The 20103-nt window shown below is 43.7% G+C and overlaps 1 protein-coding gene across 1 annotated transcript in view; it reads right to left on the minus strand.

Moving 5' to 3' along the window:
- Positions 1 to 5705: 5705 nt before the first annotated feature.
- MBTPS2 (membrane bound transcription factor peptidase, site 2) overlaps positions 5706 to 20103 on the minus strand; it is a 387799-nt gene continuing 373401 nt past the window's right edge. Inside the window, exon 11 of the mRNA XM_078657847.1 lies at positions 5706 to 7000. Coding sequence (XP_078513973.1) covers positions 6778 to 7000 — 223 coding nt within the window. The 3' untranslated portion in view covers positions 5706 to 6777. The remainder of the gene's footprint in view (positions 7001 to 20103) is intronic.

The following is a 20103-nucleotide window of genomic DNA, read 5'->3' on the forward strand; positions in this document are numbered from 1 at the left end:
GAATTCTGTTGGGAATACTGCCTTGCGTGTATGGAAAGACCGAGGGACTATGCAGAAGCTCTACTCTCTTTAGAGCGCTAGCAGGTGGAGTTGGCATTCCTGCCAAAGATGTGAGACCCGTCAAAAGGTATAGCCATAAGTGGAGATGAACGGCACTCTAGAAGCATGTGGATCTCATCTAAGCATAGCGCCAAGGAACCACACTAGTTTTAACTGCTCTGCCTAAGAAGTCGGTTGTGACCGAGCCTTACCAGATGACGTACGTGGCTGTATCTGGGCCATCATGAACAGTCTGTGCCAAATTGGAGTGAAATTCTCCTGAGGCGGCTGGTAAGATCTTTGTGACAACTCCACTAATGCATGGGAGTACCTTCCCAGCAAACCACTAGAACTGATTGATATTAGGGCAAGGAAAACGCAAGAAAAAAATATCCTCTTCCTAAATGCTATATTTGTTTTACAGGGGGACGAGTGGGTGCGAGCTGGGAAGGGGAATGGGGAGTGGGGGTATTAGGAAAAGAATTGGGGCTAACCCTTTTAGAGAGGTCTGTACTAATAGGCTCTGAGGAGTAGGGTGATGCATTTGGAAGACATGGTCAACCAGAGAGGGTATGTGGTGAGGTGCCACTTATCTGTTTATATGTCTGCAAGAGCAGACCTTGGTCCAAGTGCCCATAAGTGTCTCTGTCAGGGTATCGTTGAATGGCAATAGGGGTTCAGATGAAGAATGTGACACTTCGATCGGGACATTGTTTTTTACCTCAACGAAAGGCAATGCTAGATCCAAGACTTCGGCCGGCCGTCTAATGACCATGGCAAATTCAAGCAGATCCCTCTGTGCAAGGCCCTGGGGGAGACCAGCCCTGTAGCAGGGGAAGAGTCCAGCCCCCTGATAGGAACCGTCATAAATCGTGGTGGGGGACATGGGGTTAGCTTTGGAGTCAGAGCTGAATCCGAAAGTCAGAGCTGAATCCGAAGTGGGTTTGGGAGACACAGACTGCACCAAAGGGAGACCCGTCTGCAGTAACCCAACTGGTGGCCTCCATGGATCCATGACACCTGAAGGCACACTAGAAGGAGCCTGTAGTGTACCGAGGATGCTGAACATGGTCTCTTTAAATGCTTCAATTTGCTGTGGTGTTCCTGCCAACAGACCTGGGAATTTGGGGTGCATTTGAATCAGTGGAAGAATCAGTTCCTCATTCGGGGACGAGACAACAGGGCACCTTGAGGTCTTCGCATCTTCTAAGAAAAAACGTGGCGAGGCTGGGACGAGGCCCACTTGGAAATCATGTGTTTCTTTTTGGATTTTGACTTATCTGAATGCTTGGACTGCAATCATGACCTGTAGTGGGACCGGCCCCAACGGGGGAACAGGTCCATGCCTTGACTCTGAGAGGGAGCAATACGTGAGAATTCCTGTGCCTGCAGTGCTCAGTGAAGTACAGCTTGACTTTGCGCTCCCAGATTGCCTTTGGGTGCATCAGGGCACACTCCTGGCACAACTTGTAGTGTTGGCCCAATCCCGAACACTAGAGACATACTTCGTGGGCGATTGTCAGACATTTTTCTGCAACAGTTGTGGCAAGGCTTAAACCCTGTAGTTTTAGGCGGATACATGTCCTCTTGCACACTGCAACTAAATTTGAAGCGAAAAAGGCTTATCAAACGACAAGAAAAAGTGGGAGCTACTTCTGGATTCACATATGAAGGAGTGGAAAAGAAAGGAACTGAACTCAGCGTGCATGTGTGACACCTGTATGCATCGCAAGTCACCACATCTGGGTGAAGCGGAGTCGACATGGAGCTGTGCGACACCACCTACTGGAGCGCAGGGGCTCTTCCGGATCTAGCCTGGCGCCACATCTAAAGGTGATGATTCTGCAATTAGAAACACACAAAATAACTTAGTATTTCACCTGCATAGATCTCAATGGGGTGGTTTTCTACAGGCTGAAGCTCAGGTGTGATCTGCTGCCATACGTCGCAGGTTAAAGTCATTCGGAGAACAGGAAGGACTTGTCGCTGTGAACTGTGGTTTAAGGACGCAAAACAATAGATTATGATTGACAAGATGTAAAAGTCTGTCTACTAAAATAATTATGGTAATAGATTATGAAATTAAAGTAGGATCTGACCATACAAGGAAAATAGGATTCTTACTAGCAGTTCTGTGAGGTGGAATAAAAATCATTTGCAGGATGTGGCTTACTAACCTCTTTATGAGAGCAGTGGGTCTTAACCTGTGGTCCCGGGACCTCTGTGGGTCCATGAAGCCTGTTCAGCGGATTAGCAACTCCTTAGAAAATTAAATAATATTAACATATAGTAAAAACATAATGAATTTTTTATAAATAAAGAATCAAAATGTGCAACTGATTTTAAAACACTCTCTAAATGTGCAGGAATTTTGAAAGCTTAAAATGTAGTCCATATGCTCAGATTGATTTGAGAGAACAGTTCAAGTGCGTCAAATAGAGTATAGTATGGACGTGAGTGGCCTCAGTTTCATATAGAAAAGCTCCAACCTTCCTATTAAAATGTTGATTTTTTAAAAATGTGCTTGTTAAATAAATTAAATGTGTCATCATTTGTGTATTAATTTGATGAATACTTGTTTCTCTAGTGTTTGTGTTTTGTTCTGCGGTTCAACTTACTGAAAATATTTAGGGCGGGCCCTCAGCTTCCTGTAATCACTCAGTGGGGGTCCCTGGATTCTAATAATGATTCAGTGAGGATCCCCAGATTCCAGTACTGATTAAGTGGGGGTCCACAGGGCCAAATGGTTAGGAACCACTGTTTAGGAGTATTCATGTTTGACACCAATCAATCACAGGATGAAGCAGAATCTATCACACTATCTTCTAGTTGAACCAAGTAAATGTAGTGAACCACCAGGGGGCGGTAAATACTAAACCTATTATATATACACACACAACCTTAGCAGTGTTCAACTGCTAATAGTTACGTAGAAATGTCCTCTGGCACTTAAAAAGCTAATTAGCCACCTTTCTTTCCCACTCAATTTTGTCTAAAAATATAATAATGCAAGGACACCGGATCCTCTGAAAGTGTAGAGCAGGTATCATTCCACCAAGTTTCTGCAATAGCAGATCCCTTGAGACAATCAAAATGTTAATTACATATCTGTTTTTCACCACTGGTCGGGAATTCAAAAGATCCGCTGAGCAAGTAGGGGGAGATAATTGCATTCTGACAAGCTTCTGAAAAACTGCAGATTTTATCTATTTTTTTAAACAATTTGATTTAAAAAAAATTGATGCGAAGAGACGAAAGAGCCAGCTTAAATAAATTAGAAGAGCAAAAGGATATGAGTGCCTCACCTGAATAGTGGATAGGTTTCCTGTATGGTGACTGGCCCCATGTCCCATCCAGTCAAGGAGAAGGAGGCCCATCCACTGCATCTATGTATCATACACCAGATAAGCCGTCAGGTCTCTGATCTGGCAAGGTAACTGCATAAGTAACCTTCAAAAGCAAGTCCACACTGACCGGTATTGCAGGCACCAAACACAGTCCAACAGGGAACATAATATCAAGTTCAGTATAATTGAAAGAAGATAACAGGAAGTCAATGCATTCTCTAGGTGGAAATACAAGGACATAAGGATGTAATGCAACAATAGCAAGTTGGATAAAGGCATTAACTGCTATGTCACCAGCGAGATAATGCATACGGTTGGGGAATAATATGAAAACCTGTGTCTTTTTATTCTTATGGCCTTGGTTTTAAATGTCTTTCTTTAAAGCTGACCCCGCTGCGCACTGGCTTGCAAGCTCATGGGACTTGGATAGATTTATTCAGGTTCTAAGTGCAGTAAATTCTCTACAGTGATGGTTAATCACAGTTGATCTATTGAAAGGCGACATGCTATCAAATTTCACTGCATAGATCCTAACCTCAGATGCAAGTGGGGAGGAAATGAGTCTCACACAAGATAAAATCCATGGTTATCAACGGAGATCTACTGTTGTTGTCGATCTGTTGTTTTGTCATGCTGTGCAGGGGGTCCTTCCTCCTGTCGCCCCAGCAGGCTGTTGTGGTTAGGATGGAAAACAGCTTAGTCCAAAGAAACATGAACTACTACGAGGTGGGGGTGGAGAATGGCACAGCATTGGTTGACACTTGGTTCCAGTTGGGCCTGTATGCAGATGAAAACATGACAGACCAATAAACCATTAAGGTGCTCTAGCATTGCTGGAATTGCATATGATGTTTAACAAAATCTATATTAGCCCCCCAAGAGACAGAGGTGGTTCTGGCAGCACTTTTATTATGGTTAACAAGGGGGTGGTTCCCTCTTCAGGTTTATGAGGCTCTGTCTGGTTTGGAGACCTCAGACTTCTTCTCCTCAAATGTTCCAGGAGTTTCAGAGGTCAGCATCTTCAGAGCAACAAGCCGGGTTGTGTGGAGATCAAGTATGACAGTCTGAAAAGACAAGGGTTATCTGTACAGCAAGGGATTCAAAGTGAAAAGTCCAGGAGCCCATGCACCTAATAAGTATAGAAATCTAACACACCTGACCCCGTCGAGCATATGCTGCTACCTTTCACATGAAGGCCACCCAATCTAAAGTTTTTACAGAATGGTTATTCTCAAGGCAGTTAAATAGTTTAATATTTTCCAAGGGAAACAGTTAAACTACTACTGGTGGATGCCTGGGAACTTGCAGTACCAAATATTTTTCAATCTTCCAATTTATTGACATCATGTAAATTTATGCCATCAAACCGACATTACTGGTTGTAGTTATTTCAGCCAGAACATTATGGAAAATTGGCCCTATGTTGTACAAGAAACGTTTTTTGTTTATAAGAATAGAATCCATGTTCTTACGATGGGATTCAACCTTCAGGTTCTTATCTCCTATCATTACAGTTAGGAGACCGCGCTGCTTGCTATCTTTCAGAACTCTGCTTCGCCTGAAGAGTGTGTCTCAATGTCATTTGATTTTTTATCTGAAAACGATTTCCTCTTCTAGAGGTCTAAAAGGGGATTTGGGAGTATAAAAGTGGATTTCTGAATCGTGAGCCATGGAATAGAGGTTCCTTATCACCACTACTTGGGCTACTTCCTAAACATCTGTCAATCATTACAGATTGGCTTAGGCAAAAGCATTTCCCTCACCGTTTGGGCAGAGGATATTCAGTGTGTTCTCCAAACTATTTCTTCATAATTTATTAAAGGTTCACTATATTTGGGACAGTGAAGGTCCGGTGTGTATTTTTTTGATTATCTTGATTCTCTCACCTCTTTGGTGTTCTTTCTAGTTGGGACTAGAAAGATGAGGAGTGAGATACCCATTCCTTAACAACAATCGCAATTACTTCTAGTCACACTTTCAACATGAATCCTTACGTTGCACTGATCAGAAAGTTTCACTCTCCAAAGGTTTGATAAGTAGCCTTCCTTCTTTTGAAAAGAGCAGGCTTTAATTTCTACATCAAATGGTCCCTATCAAAACGTGTCCAGCTCACTGTAAAGATGTCATGGAAGGGTGTGAATGATGAGGATTACCGATAAGTAATCTAGGGATTATACATTGAGCACACAGAAAATGGAAGTGATGAAAAAGAATCTGTTATTTTTTACCTCTTCATGATCTTTGGATTACTCAGAGTACTAATTCACATTCACAAAGTATTTTGGAACCGGACATCAATAAAGTACAACCACCTGGATTAAGTATACATGTTTTTAAATGTCACCATATGTACATATAATGAAAGATCTTTTGTTTTCACCTACTACATCACAAACTTTGAGACCATGGTCCTGCCTCAGCAAACATCCACAGGGTAATTAAAACAGCATTTAGTTATTTCACATCGTCTACGAATAACATAAAATATCTAAAACCTGAGGTAAAACATCTCTTACACCATCTGATAAATGTAACGATATTACAATGCCATTGACAATAATGGACCACTAATGTTTAACAACATTTGGAATTTTCAAGATATCAATAGAAAAATGTGTGTAATCTTTACTGCTGTAAGAAATGTGCAAAATAAACCCACCCTCTTCTTACATATCTCTTCAGCCTATTCTAAAGCTTACCAGAAGCACATTTTTTAGATTTAAGATTCTAAATCAACAAGATAATCCCATTTCCATTGATGCTCTCCAAAATATTATTGCTTGCATCATAGGTCTGTTGAATGACACAGAAACCTTCGTGACAAACTCAACAAAAGTTGTACCTCATAAGGAATATATTGTTCTCCAAATCTGATGACTGTCAATGTCTCTTCAGTGATCCACTTGTTTCATGACAGACTCACACAAATGAGAAGTATGATATAAAATTCAGAATACCAAATAGTAAACATCGTGCCTTAGATCTGAAAGTGCAATGATAATGGAAGAGGAAAGAAACTCCATTTTCTCCCGAGCTCCAAAATATCCTGGTGAAGGATATTTAAATAAATTCACAACCTAATTTCCAGTATCAGTCTGTTCATTCATCCGTCAAAAATAATATGCAATTTAAAACATAATTCCACTTAAGAACCAATGAAAGGAGCACACAAGTCCATATACTCCTTTTTTTCAGAATTGTTTCCCAGAAGGGATTAATGTAGATTTTTTGCAATTTGAATTACTTCAAACTAAACATTTCTGGTGACAAAATTGCTCCTTTGTCCGATATCTGTATTTAAGCTATATTTAAAAAGGTGGTGGCCTTCCTCTGCTTTTTGGGTATTTGTGAATAATTCACCTGCTGTGAGGTACATGCACATTATTTTTATCTACCGTGCAGTCACCATCCAAAGGCCCAAAGCCACATTTGCAGCTAAAAGTGAACTTCCTCCAAGCAAGATTAAAAAACCAAGAAGCTCCCTGTTCTGTTTCTCCAATATATTTGAGCCTATGGTGGCTTCCAAAAAGGAATTAAGAATCCATTGTCCATCCAATGCAAAGCAAGGTACCGCATTGATGACCGCCAATGCTCCAGATAGTGAAATGAGGTATCTGTTCAGGTTACTTAAGGAAGGTAATGAAGTACTTTTAAGAGGCATACAGTTTGAAATCATGAATACTTTTCATGCAGGCGAAATATTTTGAACCCTAGTGCAAGTATAAGACATCTTATGAAATGGGTCCTGGATTCTCTATAATGCTGAGCATCGCAGGTACAGAAAAGTTCAATTGTGTACGTGAAAGTCAAGCACAGCAATTACACCTGTGTTCATTGAGGGTATTGTACATAGTGCAAGCATGCCAATCACAGGACATTTTCAGAAATATGCAATAACTGTGCAAGATACTACCCAATGAAAAGCAATACACCATTGATACAAAAGCTTGTAAATGATCACTATTCAGAATAAGACAATAAAAATAATTATCTTGTGAAAAACTCAGTTTAACCTCTACCCAGCCTGGCAGGTATTATCCTATATATCGCTTCCATCAGATTTGAATTTTTATATCAGCACCCTTTTTAAGTAACTTTCAAGAGACTACCAAAAGTGCACATTTAGGAAATAACCGCAGCAGTACAGTTTCCCCAATGTGATAAACACCCATGTGATAAACAAGCATTGGCAAAGCCAATAGGTCTAGTTCTGAACACCATCCTTTGTCGGTACTCGTTTTTGATACTTGCTAATTCTCATCAATTTAAACATTTTTGGGGTTACAAAAAAAATCATACACTGCCATATAAGTGCACTGAAGGAAACTATTTTGTGTGTGGATATGCTCTTTATGAAAGGGCAGAATTGGGTCCCTCAGTGAAGTTTGTCAATGACTAAAGTTGGCTGCCTTATTGACCCCACCAGTATGCTAAAGTTGGCTGACTCATTGACCCCACCAGTATGCTAAAGTTGGTTGACTTATTGACCCCACCAGTATGCTAAAGTTGGCTAACTTATTGACCCCACCTGTATGCTGCTGTGGGTAGAACAAAAATGTGAGTGATACAATAACATACCAATGGATGAAGAGTGCTGGCTCCTAGAATGTATAAAATATATATTTAATTTTTGTGAAAGCAAACTATCTTGGCTAATGCCAGACCTACAAAAGGAGACGGGGAGCGACAAGAAAAACTAAAGCAAAAAAAGAAAAGCAGACTAAACGCTAACCACTTTATGACTCAGCAGTGCTTTCTCATTAGCACCGATAACTGTTTATTTTTTCATACTCTGTTTCCTTGTTTCATCACGCTCACTGACTGAAACTCTCCTTTTCTGTGTCTTATGAATATTTTATTTGTATTATGTAATTTCCTCTATCATAGGTTTGAATGGCCACAACTTATAGTCACATCACCTTTTCCACAAAATGATTTGCTGTAGACTAATGTTATGATCACTTTTCTCCATTTCATGAACACTGTGAAGAACAAGTTACACACCTTTGATATCTACATGCTAATTCCACATTTTCAAATACTTTTACATGTATCAGACTGGATACAGTAACGTTTTGAGCCGTACCTCTGCACGCCGTCAGGTGGTGCCATGCAGCTCCACACTGACACTGTTCTGCTCTGGAAATGACATGCACAGCCATTGCAGGCACCACTCCTGCGAACTAACATTAGTTGCTTTCAAGTCTGTCCACTTGCCCAGACTCACCGCTCCAACAGCAAGTTAGCATTGACCAGTGTGAAGATTTAATGGAAAGAGTCAAATTCACAGAACAGGGAATCTGCGGTTATAGTCCCTGGCAGAATTACAGAAGGTAAGTAACTTGTTCTTCTGATAGAGATTTCTTAACTTTTGCACTGCTATTGATTCTCTGAGTACCCAGTGTGCGCAGAAAGATAGGGGAAAAGGCATAGGGACTGGAGCAGACAGTAGAAAACGCCAGTGACTGGAGCATATGATCTCTGGTACTGTTGATGTATGCAGAAGTATGGGGGTTGACAATTCACTGTCGCTTCCCGTACAAGAAGAGGATCCCCCCAGGAACAGGGAGGCTGTTTTTGGGTAGCCTAGCATCTGCCTGTATAGGCAAAAAGAGTCAACGATGTTAGAAACTAATAATATGTCAAATGTCAGTACCCCAAAAGCTACCCCTATTCCATATGAGGTAGAACTAGCTCTGGAGCCCGTGATGAAGATAGCCTCATGAAATGTAGCAGGATTGGCTAAACTTTTGCCTGATGCTCAATGGGGAGAATTTATAGACACCTACGACATAAGCCTATTCCAGGAAACCTGGTGTCTTGTACCATTTCATAGAAATGGGTTTACATTCTTTTGTGTTGACACAATTAAGAGCTCAAAGGGAAGACCCTCAGGGGGATTGGGTTTTTGGGTTAAGACTTCGCTGCGATGTACTATTACCACTTTGCCTTGTAGCTCAAAGGATATTCTCGCTCTTTTTGTTTCCCTCTGTTTTGTCTATGAAATGAATACATGTTTATAACAGCGTAGAGGGTGGAAACAACTAAACATCCACTATCTACCAACTTGAGCAACAGCTCTTGACCCCGAGGACAAGAGACTTAATACAGGTGGCAGGAGGTCTCAATCCACTTTTTAGCCAATAGCGGCTGCCCCCCATGACTTAACCACTGACTTGGATAACCAATGGGGTATACCCCACTTAGATTTGCCCAAAGTAAGATGGACACCCAAAGCAGGCCAGCTTCTGGCACTAACCCTTGAGTATGATCTTAGAGCCACTAATGGGAGGTGCACCTCAGACCGCCAGGGCAAAGCTACTTTTAATAGACCAGGTCATTGTAGTAGAATAGACTACTTCCTAGCCATAGTTATGGCCTGCTGTCATAGACATGGAGGTGTCACAAAGTATCAAGATAACATCACACCTTGGACACAGAGGCCATAGTGATATTGGTGAACTTCAACCTACCAATAACTTGAGAACTATTAAATGGGATTGGATTGCTAAAAATCCTGAGACATTATTATGGGAATTGTTAAGGCTGAACTTGATCAGTTGTCCACATTCCCTGCTATAACGAGAAACGAAAAAATGCTATATATACATGAGAAGCTAGAGGAGACTATAGCGATGTCCTGGGTAAACAAAGAAACAAGAAGAACACCTGCCCTATAATCGAACCCTTGTACAATAATACCTGTAGAACGGTGAAAGGTGAGCTTTTGGATGCCATAAAATCTAAATCACAGGTCCAGATTATGAAATCTAGGTCACGCCATAGGTTGGTAATCCACAATGCAGAAATGGAGTGGGAAGAATCAATATGGTCGGATCTGCAAGGTGCCTTGGTAAACAGGGACACTAGGGATTTTTGGAAAAGCGTAGCTATTATGTCTAGGGGTAAGAAATCTGTACTTGACTTCAGTATCCAATCTGAGGAGTGGGTTTCACACTTTAGCCACCTATACACAGACAATCTTAGGTTGCCTAACGATAGAGACACCGTAGCTGTGAGTAGGGGTCATTTTGACCGTAATGATTTGCAATTTTCACTCAGTGAGACAGAAGTAGCAATTAGCTCCTGTGTTTCTGGTCGTGCCACCGGACCTGATAGGATACCTAATGATTTATACAAAGAAGATATTAAAACATGGGGAACATATATCAACTTACTCTCTAATAGTATTCTTTCAGGTATGGAAATACCCCCTTTGAGGAAGCTGGCAGAGATAGTGACTATTTTTAAGAAGGGAGACTGTGCTCTTCCGTTGAATTATAGGCCTATCAGCCTTATTGATTCACTACAAAAAATATTTTGTAAACAGGTCCTTGCCCACCTCGAAGTGTGGATTAGATAGGTGAGCATTATTTCAGAGTGGCAGGCTGGTTTAGGGAACAAGTAAGTACCCTAGAACAAATTTTCCGTTTCATGGGCATTTTTTGGGAAGAAGGTCATTGTTCACGAGAGTACATTATATGTTGCCTTTGGGGATTTACGTGCCGCTTTTGATATGGTACCAAGAGCAAAACTGTGGAAAGTTCTAGAACATATGGGAGTGCCAGCCCCTATTCTCAATATTCTAATAAGACTTCATTTTAATACTCTGCCACAAGTGAGGTGGGGTGAAAATGGGGCCCTAACTGAAGAGATCCATATTGATAAAGGAGTTAGGCAGGAGTGTGTATTAGCACCCACCCTGTTCATTAACGATGTCATTAGTTATTTGAGCAGGGATGTCTGTGATGCTCCAAGAATAGGAAGTCAATGGGCCCCTGCTCTACTATTTGCGGATGACACTCTGCTCATATCTAAGACACCACAAGGAGCCGCATGGGCATTATCAGAAACGGATTAAACAGGACTGAGGATTGGACATCCCTTCTCTGATACTAAAGGAATCAAACAGTTGCTGCCAATTCTCATTCCTACCAGACTCTGACTCAGTAGATACATTCAGTTTGCGTAATCTGCTTCAACATGTTTTTTTCAGCTCTTCATAGCACAATTGCAGATCTAATCACAACACGATGTTGTCCATTTTTACCGCTCTAAGTGTACTGGGGATGCTCAGACGTGAGTCCCAGGCACTCCACACCACTGGAATCAAGCTAGCCGGGCTGATGAGAGGTGTTACCTCGAAACCGGGCCGGTCCTCGGATGCTTGTTTCCGTTCTGGGAAGGACATGGCTTTTGTAGTTTGGACTGGACTGTTCCCATGGGGCACAGGGTCAGCGCTGATTTGCATATCGCCGTTGTCTAACCCAGGGTGGTGTGGAGTGGAAAAACGATGGATTTGGGCCCAGATCTTTGGACTGGGGTGAATGTGTGACATTGATCCACATTCTGTCCATCACTGTTGTGTTTGCAATTACCGCTCTAAATGTACTGGGGATGCTCAGACGTGAGTCCCAGGCACTCCACACCACTGGAATCAAGCTAGCCGGGCTGATGAGAGGTGTTACCTCGAAACCGGGCCGGTCCTCGGATGCTTGTTTCCGTTCTGGGAAGGACATGGCTTTTGTAGTTCGGACTGGACTGTTCCCATGGGGCACAGGGTCAGCGCTGATTTGCATATCGCCATTGTCTAACCCAGGGTGGTGTGGAGTGGAAAAACGATGGATTTGGGCCCAGATCTTTGGACTGGGGTGAATGTGTGACATTGATCCACATTCTGTCCATCACTGTTGTGTTTGCAATTACCGCTCTAAGTGTACTGGGGATGCTCAGACGTGAGTCCCAGGCACTCCACACCACTGGAATCAAGCTAGCCGGGCTGATGAGGTGTTACCTCGAAACCGGGCCGGTCCTCGGATGCTTGTTTCCGTTCTGGGAAGGACATGGCTTTTGTAGTTCGGACTGGACTGTTCCCATGGGGCACAGGGTCAGCGCTGATTTGCATATCGCCATTGTCTAACCCAGGGTGGTGTGGAGTGGAAAAACGATGGATTTGGGCCCAGATCTTTGGACTGGGGTGAATGTGTGACATTGATCCACATTCTGCCCATCACTGTTGTGTTTGCAATTACCGCTCTAAGTGTACTGGGGATGCTCAGACGTGAGTCCCAGGCACTCCACACCACTGGAATCAAGCTAGCCGGGCTGATGAGAGGTGATACCTCGAAACCGGTCCGGTCCTCGGATGCTTGTTTCCGTTCTGGGAAGGACATGGCTTTTGTAGTTCGGACTGGACTGTTCCCATGGGGCACAGGGTCAGCGCTGATTTGCATATCGCCATTGTCTAACCCAGGGTGGTGTGGAGTGGAAAAACGATGGATTTGGGCCCAGATCTTTGGACTGGGGTGAATGTGTGACATTGATCCACATTCTGTCCATCACTGTTGTGTTTGCAACTACCGTCCATTTTTACTAGCCACTGTTTGCAATGTTTGGTTCTATGAAACCATCGTGCTTCTTCATTGTTATTTTCCCTTCTCTTAAATCTATAAGATTCTGAGTACCATTGAATGTCTTCAAACGTTTTAGTACGCAATGATTGCTGTATTCATCCTATGGAGTCTCCAGTTACAGTACACAATGTCCACCAGCATTTGCCTCTGCTACCTTCTATCCTTATCGTTTCCACCACTGAATGTCTTCAAATGTTTTAGTAAGCAATGATTGCTGTATTCATCCTATGCAGTCTCCAGTTACAGTACAAAATGTCCAACAGCATTTGTCTCTACTACCTTTTATTCTTATCGTTTGTACCACTACTACTCACCCAAGATGGCCGCCACAATTACACCTTACTTCGGACGTCTTTATAAGAGCACTCGCTACCTACACCGGGTCATTGCCATTGCGCAGTCAGAACCACTGTTACAGCCACAATCTCCGGTAGTGAAGGTAAGAGCACCCGCCCCTATTTTAACCTTATTTTAACTTTGTCTGGCGCCCCTTGAAATGAAATTATATGTAGTGGTTCACCTCTCTCCATAGATTTTCCTATTAAGCACCGACTACCCACCACGTTTTATTAAGGAATAGTCCCGCGTTTTTTTGGCAATGTCAAATTCATTGTGCTCCCCATTCAATTATCGATCAGTAGCTCCTCCGGAGCCTAGGTAATATATTTTATTTAGCACCTCCACTTTCACCGCTAGTTTAAACCGCATATTAATCACCGGTTTTACAATTATTGTCCCGTACATAGGAACCGTCTTTGCTCGGGTATTCCACCCAGCCACCAGGCTATGTTTTTGAAAACAGGAATTACCGCCATCCAGGTTTGTCTATTGTACATGTCCCGCCCTTTTGCACGGCATAGTCATCGTGGCTTGCCTTGCCGTATCACCATGTCACACGGCCCCCATTACAGCTAAGCTGATGCCTGCTCACTCCGCGGTTCATCATTAGGATCTCCTCACGTCACCACACCACCATTGTAATTATCGGCGGCTCTATTCAAAACTTTGGTCAAATTGTTAACTACACAGCCGTCCATACCTCCCTGTGATGTCACCGCAACGATTTCCGCATGATTTTTATCTTTTAATCACTTAACGTGTTGACGTACCATATATCACCGTCTTCGTCCACCTCTAAGCCAGCATGCTTCACAACATGTTATACCATGTTTTTGTCATGAATCTGTTGCAGTGCAGTGCAGTCACGTTTTAGATCTGACAACCTTCTCCTACTTCCTTTCCCCTACCTTTTCTCTACTTTCTCTCTTCGCAGGCAGCGTTCTAATTATTCAGGAATGTCTATATAACCGTCCTGATGATGATCCCACCATCCATGTAAGGGATCGAAACGTCGTCGACCTTTGGAACAGTTACACACAGTCTACCATTGTGTTTTATCAGTGTGTTAACTATAAAGGACAGCTTTGTGCTCTATTTACATTTACCTTGAAGCTTCCTTTCTTTGTTTGCCTGAAAATCTCCATGTTTTGTCTTTGTTTTTCATGTACAGGGTACAAGATTGTATCCCACTTTATTGTTGTTTGCCTTTGAAAATATTGAAAACATTTGACTAATTAAACTTTATGTCCGGGTGGACATCGTTGAATATAGTGCTTACTATAGACTATATTTATTTAAATGCTCTCATTGATGTTATTGGCCAAAGAGTAGCAGATCTTGATGCAGAGCATGATCCAGCAAGAAATTGAGCTCCCACGAACCCCACATAGAGCGAATTAATTGGCCACTCAGTATTTTCTAGCACGATCGATGACAAAATTCACGGAAGTATACAAAAAACTGATGGATGTAATGCTTGAATTAATCTAAGCCACTGCTTATTACTCGGCCCGCTTCACAGTCCATCCCCATTTTGCACACCATGCCACTTCAGTTTAGACTCAGCAATATGCCAATCATTCTCCAATGGGAACAGTAAAGCTCAAAGTACCAGCCCAGGTCCTTCCTGAAGCGAAGCACAAGCAACCTAGGACCAGTTTCATGAAAGTTATGGCTCATCAGTCCGTTTTAGCTATGTTCCAGTAACACAGTGTACGTGGGCCACATGTCTGGACATACCCGTCCAATTTAGTGTGACGCACTGAAGTATACAAAAAAGCGATGGATGGAAAGCTTGAATTAATCTCAGTCAGCCACTGGTAATTACTCGGGTCGCACCTCAGTCCATTGTTATTTTGCACACCATGCCACCTCAGTTTGGACCCAGCACTATTTAAATCAGTCTTGACACTGCTCCAATATATGCAGTCCAGGAGTAACAACCATGACCACTTTGATGCGGGCACCCTCTCGCAATAGCCCATTTGGCCGGAAGGGCTTGCACCGCCTGCTTTGTGACGGACAGATAGTGCTCTATCAGTTGTTCCACAGATGGTGGAAAGTGTGGCAGAGCAGCAAGGAAGGGTAGGGCGTACCGCCTCTGGACAATTTGCAAGACCCACCTGTCCAAAGTTATAGGCTGCCAACCTGGTAAAATTAATTGGATCCTTCCTCTAAATTAGTGGGGTGCTCCACTAAGGGCACGCTAAAAGGGGTTGGCTGATGGGGGAGGCGGTAGACTGACTGGCACGATGTCCCTGAATGCGAGTTCAGTTGGTGCCATGGCCTTTGACTCAAATAGGCCGTTTCTTTTCTGGAATTCTTGGACATTGTGGGTGTGGTTATCTTGGTGTTTAACAAATTGGTTACATACCCTAAACATTGAAAGCAAAACATCATTGAAGATGATCACCCGCTCACTAAATTACCAAATTACCAAACCTCTCTAACGAGTTGACTGCACCTTAAAATGTTGTTATAATTTTTAAGAAACCCCAGTGTCTGCCCTGAAGAAGCGATAAATTAATTAAGCGGCCGCGAGAAACGTGTTGCTTTGGTTTCAGTATTTATTACATTTCGAATTATCAAATAATAAAATATCTGAAGCATCACACCTCTTAGATGTAAAATTTTGAATTTTGTCTAGGATAATATGCTAGACTGGGAACCCTGCTGAGGGTGAAATGGCTGTCTGTATGGGGTACTCCTGCCAGAGCTGTGGAAAGATTAAAAAGGCTGATGTGATTGAAATGACAAACTGAGAAGCAGAAGGAACGTGCTGCTGCCCTGCTGTTTTTGAAACACTCCTGAGCGGAGACCACCTTATCCCCAAAAAGTCGTCTACATCAAAGGGCATGTCCATAAGGGACATCGCTGGAGAAACCCATAGATTTCATCCAGGAGTGGAGAAGGATCGCGACGCTTGTGCCAGTGGCCCAAATTATGGAAACCAAGGCATTCAGGCCACAACAGAAGGTACATTTGGCTGGGTCACTGCCATCTTGTAGGGCTTGGTTCAGTACAGGATGATGGTCTGCAGGGAGACCTGGGAGGGTTTGGGCTACAGAGACTTAGAGAGCTTGGGAATAGTGCCCAAAACACGAAAAGCATTAACTGACCAGACAGCCAAAGTTGTGGAAAAAATACCCTTTTCCCAAAGGTTTCTACCCTTTTAGACTCTCTATTCATGGGAGTAGAGGAAGACGTTTGAGTTTGTCTTGCTGGTGGAGGCTTGAACCACCAGGTTCTTGGGGAAAGGGAGTTCAGTCTATCTGTCGATATACTGGTGGACCACAGCAAGGTTTGTGGTCCACCAGCAACCAGCCTTGAGAGAATGTCGGTGAGGGCCTCATCAAACGGCAGCAGGGGCTAAGGATTGGTCTGCCCCTTTGGAGAACTTCAGTGAGAACATTTGTTTTGATCTCCAAGATGGGGAGCTGGAGGTCAAGAACCTCAGCTGCCCTCCGCATAAACACTGAGAAGGAGGCACTTACATCAGTGGCATGGCCCATGTCAGGAGTGATGTTGAGGCCACTGGTATACTGGAGGTTCTCACACCAATTTTCTTCATGGTAGGATTGTCCAAACTTGTTTCTCATGTCATGTTCATTATCAGAAACTGCTCTGAATAATGAATGTAGTATATGAGGCCTGTCCTACGTAACTAGGATGTTGAGCCGCTCATGTGGAATGGGCAAAGGCTGCGACTCAATGAGCACTGAGCGTGGCCTTGATCAAGGATCAGAGCGTTGCCGACATCGGAATGGGTTGCGTCACATCCTCTGGTGTCGATGGAGTCTACATTGGTGCTGTCGTTCCGGACGCTGGCATAGAGCTGGAGGTGGAGTCGGCAAAGGCACCGGCTGGTGATGGGTTCAGACGAAGCAACTGGTACGGAGTATGAACATGCCAGCGGTATTCCAGATAGAGGACCTTTCTACCCTAGGAGCAGCAGGCACACCAGAGGGAGTTGGAAGGTATCCACAGAGTCGCAGCACGGCCTTGCAGAACTCTTGAATCTGCCTCGGTGTTGCAGACGGCACCACAAACTCAAGTTTTGCTGAGACAAGTTGCGGAATCAACTCAGATGTCGACTGACTTCAGGAGCGAGATTGAGAGGCATGACAACACCCTTGCACCATTCTAAGATGTACAAGAGTGGCTGGAAAGGGCAGAGTCCCCATTTGGATTTTTTTATGTTTTTCTTTAACTTACCAGAGGATTTTGAATGTGATGATGATCAACCTCAGGACCACCTTTTGAAGTGTGAATGGGGCTGAGACCGACTTTTAGACTTGGACCAGTTTCCATCTGGGATATTATGATGGTTGGCAACACAGAGCTTCACCTTGTAGTTCCAAATGGCATTTTGATTCATTGATACACAGTCACTACAGGCCTTAGAGTCGTGAGCCAACCACAGGCAAACCTGATCGGGATCTGTCACAGAAATGTAATTATAACAGTCCCTGCAAGATTTAAACCCTGTCATGTTGGGAGGTGACATGTCCCTCATACAATGGATTCTGAATTTTGAGGTAACTGGTGATGCATAGGGGCACTGCTGAAAAGTTTCTTGATCCATCCTTACATCTGGGGACATATCCAGAAAGTAAAGAATCAGCAGGAAGAAGCCTCTATCAGAAATCCCTCCTTTCACAGGCTCTTTGTGGAAGGTTCCTGCTGTAGCTAATTTAGTTTGTCACAGTCTATCAGAGTTACTAGTATTTATATAACATATCAAGGATTTCTTGAAAGACTATCATATGCCAAAAGAAAAATAAATGGCCATATGTCTTCATCTCCAACACTCACTGCTTCCCCATCTGACCACAGGTCTGATTGTGTTAGGGTTCTGAAGAATCTGTAATAACTAGGTTTTTTTGGAAGTTGTATATTCTGTGATGGTGTCATGCCTGGGCTTTCACAGGAAAAGTTAGTAGAATACTTATAAATGAAGGAATGAAAGTATAGGAAAGAGTAGCACAACAAACTCATCATAGAATGTAGCAACAGCATCTCCAAATTCCTAAACAAGGGATCTAAAACTGGTCCATCGCTACATACGGCACTCCAACCTCGGGCTCATTAACTAACACAGATTGCAATGGAATCTGCTGTAAGCAGTTTCAGCTCTGAAGCTAGACACACTGTAGCTTATTTTCCTTGTAGGCACTAGCGTACCGTTTCTCAGGAGGTGCCTGGTTCCTGGTGCCATACTGGAAAGGCTATTGCCTGTTTTAATTTGGCTTATAAGTTTACTTTTACCCATTTCTTTTAGTCTATTTCTTTACCAGGCCAATTCTTTACTGCTGAAAGAAACACTTCTCCTGGGGAACCACTGCCCGTTCCTGATGCACCTGGGTAGTGACAGGGTCTTCCATGCAGGGTTTACATGACTTTTCCGTGGTGTAGCGATTCTTTTACGCCGTTCCTTCCTATTCACAGTCACCAAAGACAATAAAAATCTACGATTTGTGGCCCTCACAGGAAAACTGGGTGGGAATACCCTCAATCTCGTCTCCATATACGTCTCGATATACGTGCCCCGACAACTTGAGTCCTCCCTTTAAGACCTCTCAGCACTGTTGTTGGCCCTCCCAGAACGAGTGATGGTGATCGGGGGAGACTTCAACGTAGTCTTGGCTCCCGACTGTGATGCCACAGGGATCCCCTCCCCTCATCGCTGTGCAAGCACTAAACGTCTCTCAGAATGGGCCCCTAGGTTCAGTCTGTGTGATGTTTGGAGAACGTGGAGCCCCCACATGCTCCAATACACCCACACTTCTGCGACACACCTTACTCGCTTCCGCATTGACTTGATACATATACCTGCCCTTGAATACCGTGCGGTCACTGAATTCAAATCCTCGCTCAGGGAATCTCTGACCAGGCACCCCTCCGTCTCAGTTTGGGAGGCCCCACTAGAGCTATCCGCCCCATATGGCAGCTGAATGCCTGGTCTCTTCAAGATAGAGACTATAGGTGGGCCCTTGAAAAAGACCTTAAGCTTTATTTTAAGGATAGCGAACGCACGGTCTGGTCCCCCAGTACCTTGTGGCAGATGTGTAAGGCCACCATCAGGGGTTTCGCTAAAGACTACCTCAAAAAGAAGTATGGGGCTGGAAAGGAACTTCTCTACCGCCGAGAAGCTCAGGCCACGGTCTGCTGAGGTGGCACGCCCAGTAACTTGAGCTCCTGCGGGAAGAAATCCGACATATCACTCTGGACACGGCCAAACAGATGTGGAGGACTTCCACAGCCTGAGTCTATGGCTGGTGAGACAAAAATGGTAAACTCCTTTACTGGCTTGCTTCCTGTCCCTTAGCAAAGTGGATAAGTCCAGAGGTTGTACACACCAAAGGTCAGGCCTCTCGCATCCCTGCCGCCATTGCGCAGACCTTCACCGAATACTACCGGCACCTCTATACGTGGCCTCACTGTCAGACCCGGGACCCGGCCTCCTCTTCCTATGAGAGATACCGCTGCTACAACTCTTGAAAGCTGACGTCCAATTACTCGCCTAACCTATTTCACTGGATGAAACAGATGCAGCTATCTCCGCCATTGCGGCTGGGAAGACCAGCATGGATGGGTAATCGGCAGAGTACTACAAGACATTCAAAGAAACTCTGTCTGCATGACTCCACACCCTGTACACTGAAGCGGCAAAGAGTTGTACTTTCCCAGTAGACATTGCCATAGCCACAATCGTGGTGATTCCCAAATACACACCCTCCATCATCCTCCTGCTTGGCCTACCGTCAGATCTCCCTCATTAACAGTGAGGTTAAAATCTATTCCACAGTCCTAGCAACTCGCCTTAAATGGGCACGCCACACCCTGATTCACCTAGACAAGTGTGGCTTTTTAACCCGCCGTGGCACAAGACACTGCCTTCGGTGCCTCCATGCGTCACCTCCTCTCACCTTACTTTGACCTGCTATTGATTGACTTTGAAAAGG

This window comes from Lissotriton helveticus, chromosome 8 (genome assembly GCF_964261635.1).
Source record: "Lissotriton helveticus chromosome 8, aLisHel1.1, whole genome shotgun sequence".
Classification (NCBI taxonomy): Eukaryota; Metazoa; Chordata; class Amphibia; order Caudata; family Salamandridae; genus Lissotriton; species Lissotriton helveticus.